Below are 5678 nucleotides of genomic sequence, written 5' to 3'. Positions count from 1 at the left end.
CTTTCAATAATCAGTGATTATTAATTGCAACTTTTAAAGATTTTTTTATTATTTTGTATATTTTAATTAATTTTTCATTATAAGAGTTACCATTAATAGTATTTCATTTATAATATCAATGATTGTGGATTTAAATAAGTAAAAAAAAAAAAAATTTATAAATTCGACCCAGCGCAGTGGATGCAGGGACCTGGACTCGATCTCTCGACGTTAAGCAAAATTTCTCGTGTACAGAACTTGGATGGGTGACCACCGGGAACACCAACGATTTTTCTCTACTTCCTGCTGGACCCCTTGCATGAAAAAATCCCACTGAACCTCCTGAATTTTCATTTCACGTTAAACCCCTTGAAATTTTTTTGCCGCTGAAGCCCCTGAATTTGTTTGAAATATTATGCCACTAAAGGTGTTGAATCGGGAATTATGAAGGGAGTGCAGCGGAAAAACATAAAAATATTTTATATTAATTTTAAAATTAATATAAAATATTTATAATATTTAAAATATATTTATTTATTAATACTATAATTATGCATTACTTTTACTCCATCCCTAAAACCTTTGAGTGTCTCAAATGTTTAACCATTTATAAATCTTTAACGTTATTTTTATTGGATTTCATTGCTTTTGTTTATTATTCTATTATTTTTTAAGTGTAACTTGATTTCTTTAGTGGAATGAATTTTTCCTATTTGGGGGGATTCGAACCTACGACCGCCCGCTCGCACGTAACTTAAACCTACGTTTTTAACCACTAGGCAATTCTGACACTTAATTCCAAAATTGAAAATAGGCCCATATAAACATACATTTCAATGTCTTCTTTTTATTTTTAATAAAAATATGTTATGTAACATTTAAATAACAGTTGCATAACAGATGTAATATACCATAGAGATTACAGTGTTATATCATAAAAACATAACATTAATTAACAAAAAATATATACTACTAGTATAACAGTGTTATATAACATGGATACAATATGCATGTAACGCTAATTATATTGCCATTAGATAACTACGTTATATAGCTACAACGTCACATGGGTGTGACATCTGCAATATAAACTTGTTACTTTGACAATATATTACAGTTATATAACATATATGTAACTTTTCGTTATATAACTTGTAACATATTGTTACCTTTGTGTTATATTGCTGTTATATTCAGTGTTTACTGGGATAGTACTAAATTTCCAATCTTTTCTTCTGTGTATAAAAAATTCTAATGTCATAATAAATTCAAGTTATAAAAAAGAGCGTTTAAAAGTCAGCTAAAAAATTCGTTTATGATGTTTAACATTGTAAACACTTTAAGTGTTTAGTTTCTTTGCAATGATAATCTACAAGTGAACAAGATTTTGTCACAATCATTTCTTGTTACTTTGTAAATTTTTATATAAAAAATAGTTTCTTTTACTTATATGCTCAAGTGTTTAGAAAACTAAAGCTTAAAAGTGTTAATATTAAATACTAACTATTATCAAATATGAATTCGTTATGTAATATATAAAAAACAAAATAATTAATGTAGTTATTTTCAACCGTTGAAGTAAAAATAAACTGAGAATTTGAAGTATTAAACAACACTTCTGTAAACTGAAAGAAAAAAAAAATAATTTACGGTAAGTCAAGAGAAATATGTAGGAATAAAACGATTATCCAGCTTTGTAAATTGTATTTTCTTGGGGTGAGAGAACATTTTCTATTTGCGTAAATGTTCTTATACGTCCGGTATTTTCTGTTTCTGCTTAAACTTATAAATTGAATTTTGTTACTATCTTAGCTGTGCATTCTTTAGTCTATTATACTGATAAAATAGTTAATCTTTCTCATAAATATTTTAAATGGAATTTTTTTATTCAAGTTTCTTAGAAAAATGTCGAAATAAAGAAAAATAAAAGAAAGGAAAGAAGATCAGTGCTGATGATCAAACTTAGCCGTACAGTTTTTTCACAAAGATCGCAGAAAAATCCCAGGCAAGCTTTTGGGTGAATATAAAAGATGGAGAAATGAAGGGGATGAAACTCTAGTGGTAAGTTGGCAATGGATGAATCCAGCTCTGGGCTTTCTCTTCCGTGGGTGTCAAAATGATCACAGTAAAGAAAATTAAGGACCATAAAATGAAAATTAAAAAAAAAAAACACTAGAATTTTTAAGAGACAAAAAAAGCTGTTTAAGACATGATCCAATCAAAAATTTACAACTTAGCAGATTTGAATTTTTAGGCTACTGACATTCTTATGAATACTTCAATGAAGCAGAAAGTCTTCTAAAAAAATTCCTCAGTCAAAATAAAACGTCTCAATTTATTCCTTTCATAATATTCCTATCCTTTCTATCCTAGATTCAACCTTTTTATCCTAATATTATTCTGTTTCATTGTTTTAAGTGAATAAAAATTAGGATAATAAAGCCTAATTTTAACCTTCTAATCCTGATACTACTTTTATTCTTCTGAAGTAGGTAAAAATTATGAGATAGACAAAATAGTCTGATTTAAACTTCACAAATTTATTTGTTTATATCTAATAGTACTTATGGAAATAGTTGGAATAAGGTACGATTCATATAATGGATTAAGTTTCCAAAAATTATATTTATTAAAAACTAAATTGTTTTAAATTATTTGTTAAAACCTAATAATGAATTAAATAAAATTGTTCTTTCAAATATGAACATGGTCAATATTATAATAACTCCCATTACAGTCATCCTTTTTTTAATAATACATATGATGTTATTGCTTATAATAATAATGCTAATGGACAGCCCAATGATAATTAAAATAAAATTAATAATTATGAAAAATAATGTTTTTATTAAAATCTCAAATAAAATTAGATTAAAACCAAGAAAAGCATGAAATAAAAGTAGGAAAAAGCTGAGACAAAAGAAAAATAGGATTAGGATGAAGATGGAATAAAATTAGTATGAGTTTAAGGTAGAATTGAAAAATCTTCGTCCTACGGAAACACTGATTTGTTGCGTATTCCAATTTGAATTAGGATTCGTTTATCTTGAGTTAAACCTTAAGAAAGGATAGTCTTAGGATCGAAATAGATGTTTCATTTCGACTCGGGATATCATCATTGAGAAATACATCTCAATGATGTTTTATGGTCAAAGAATGACAAACAAAAAAAGAAAAAGCAAAAAATGAGAGTAATTCTAGGAGGGGAAAAAATGTCTCATTAAAAATTTTTTATAACTTTTATGCTCTAAATTTATATTAGCATGACATTTTTTACATTGTCTAAAATTATTTGTTGATTATTAACTTATATAACTTGATTATTAGTATTTGCTACCTGTAAAAGTATTTGTTTGAATTTAACGCTCATTAACTCATGAAATCTATTAAAAGACAATAAATTTAATTACTAGCATATTCACAATGTGTTACATTACAGTTGATAATGGAAATTGTTCGAAATCATTTTAAAAATGAGTAATTTATTTTTCAATAAATTACGATTGTTGCACTTTTCCATAAACAAACACAAATGAAAAAAACAGATAATAACTTTTTAGTCGTCATCTTGGTTTGAAAAATCTATATTCGATAATACGGAAATAGTATTAAGAATCTGTTTTTTGAATAAAATGTGAAATTTCCGTCTTTTATCTATTTTAACATTGAAATACAGAAATACAATTAGTGACCAACTTATGTAACACTTAATGAGACTTGAAAATCAAGATTGATTTTTTATCATAAAATGCAGGAAATTACATTGTAAAATGGATCGTAATGTAAACATTGAATTTTTATCATCAGAAAAATAAATTGATTGAAACTATATGATAATAAAAATTCTTTATCTCAATTAAAAGTATAGTATTTTAAAACGCGATTTAACTACTTCCTGTTTGATATTCATTGATTGAAGAAAGGTTTTATTAGATACTCTTGTAACCATCCATACGAGCAATTAAAAGATGATTAATTCAATTAACACTTTTTATAGATTTTTAACGTGTAAAATTGTATTATCAATGTTATTCTTATTTTCTAAGAAAAAAAAAAACAATAAAAATGAATTAATATTACAGTAAAGTAGTGATTACTTATTAGCTCTATGAAAAGGCTTACTGTTTTATTACTGAAGAGCAGATCTTCAAAAAATTATTCTACAGCATAATAACTTTATGTTACTAGCAAGACATTGCTTTGAAAGATGAAGAATATTTTATTGTAGTTTAATTTTATCTACAACGAGGTATAGATTGAATAATAATGGAATAATTTTTTTGAAGAAAAAGAAGAATCTGTGTATATAATTATTTATAAAGATATTACGGGGTAGAACTTTTTTCGAAATTATATTTTCTGTTATTAGAAATTACAGTATGGAATCCAATACGCGATTACTTCACGCATTTAGCATAGAGTGTTTTCTTTATATATGTATATGTATATACATAGGAATACAGAATACACAAATAATCGAGTATTGTGTTATTATTTTCCTTTATAGAATCAACGTGTAATTATTACAATTTATGTATATTATTTTAATAAGCTTCAAACATAAGAGCACTGTAGGACATGTTTGTAGAATTTAGCATCTGTCGAATACACAATTGAAAAAAATTCCTATGACATCTATTGCCACATCAGTTTTTTCAGCTAATCATGAAAGAATATTGAAAATATAGAGAAAAAAGTTGCAGATTTTTATATAAATACATTATATAGTTATTAGAAATAAGTGAAAAAATTAAATTCACTATTAAGTGAGAATATTTCATTCAACTTATCACGACTGTTAATTAATTTAACTACTTTCGTTCCTATCAATTACCTTCTATTTTGCACATTCTTGCATAAGATTCAACAGAGTATAGTATCGCAGGGTTTAGATCCGGAAAATATTTTTTGACATCTTCCATAATTGTGTGAACATTAATTTTTGAATTTTCCGTCTAGAAATTGAATAATTAAAGTTTGAAATCACTTAAATCATGTTTGAATTAATTGAATGCGTATAAATATTTTTGCTCACATATCCGTGAAGTTCTGCAACGCACGATTTCCAGCGACGAATCTCTTCATTATCCGCTTTATAATTATCATCGAGTTCTTGGCGACTCTCTGATAAATTAATTTCATGATAAGTAATTTTATCAATATTCTAGGAGAATAGAAAATAAATAAAAAATAATTGTAAACCTTCCGACATGAAATGTATACATTGATCATAGTATCTATTTTTCATATCATTATGCCATTTTGTTGCGTTATTTTCGTCATCCTTTAAGTAAAAAACGTCAGTTGTTAAAAATAATTAAACAAATAAATTTTATAGTTAAATCGTTGCTGTGTTACGTACAGATTGAGCAATTCCACTGACACAGAGCAAAAAAACACCGAAAAAAGTAAAGAATAACAATTTTATAAACGCCATTTTTTCTTAACAGATTTTTCTTTAGTATGCCAATTTAAAATATAAGACCAGAATTGGATTGCATTTGATCGAAGCAACTCTTTTTATATAAAAAAGTAGGATTCCCATATATAATCAATTGTCATCATGGCGATTGCACAAAAATGATATCGATGATTACTTTATGTAATATCTGATAAGACTTATAAAAATAGAGAGAATCATAATAAAGTATGGATTTCTAACAATGTTGGATAATATTTCATAGAAACAAATGAATGAA

General features: G+C 26.1%; 1 protein-coding gene across 1 annotated transcript; it reads right to left on the bottom strand.

Annotated features, from left to right (window-relative positions):
- Positions 1-4405: 4405 nt before the first annotated feature.
- On the bottom strand, positions 4406-5456 carry LOC118073080 (uncharacterized). The gene is made up of 5 exons (XM_035093376.1): positions 5342-5456; positions 5182-5263; positions 5015-5103; positions 4814-4934; positions 4406-4638 (listed from the first exon to the last, which is right to left on the bottom strand). The coding sequence occupies exons 1-5, from the start codon at positions 5414-5416 to the stop codon at positions 4571-4573; spliced, it is 435 nt and encodes a 144-aa protein (XP_034949267.1). The 5' UTR covers positions 5417-5456; the 3' UTR covers positions 4406-4570.
- Positions 5457-5678: the final 222 nt, after the last annotated feature.

The sequence above is a fragment of the Chelonus insularis genome, unplaced genomic scaffold (assembly GCF_013357705.1).
Source record: "Chelonus insularis isolate UGA/USDA-ARS -01 unplaced genomic scaffold, ASM1335770v1 contig_97_pilon, whole genome shotgun sequence".
NCBI lineage: Eukaryota > Metazoa > Arthropoda > Insecta > Hymenoptera > Braconidae > Chelonus > Chelonus insularis.
This window is presented reverse-complemented; position numbering and strand designations above follow the sequence as displayed.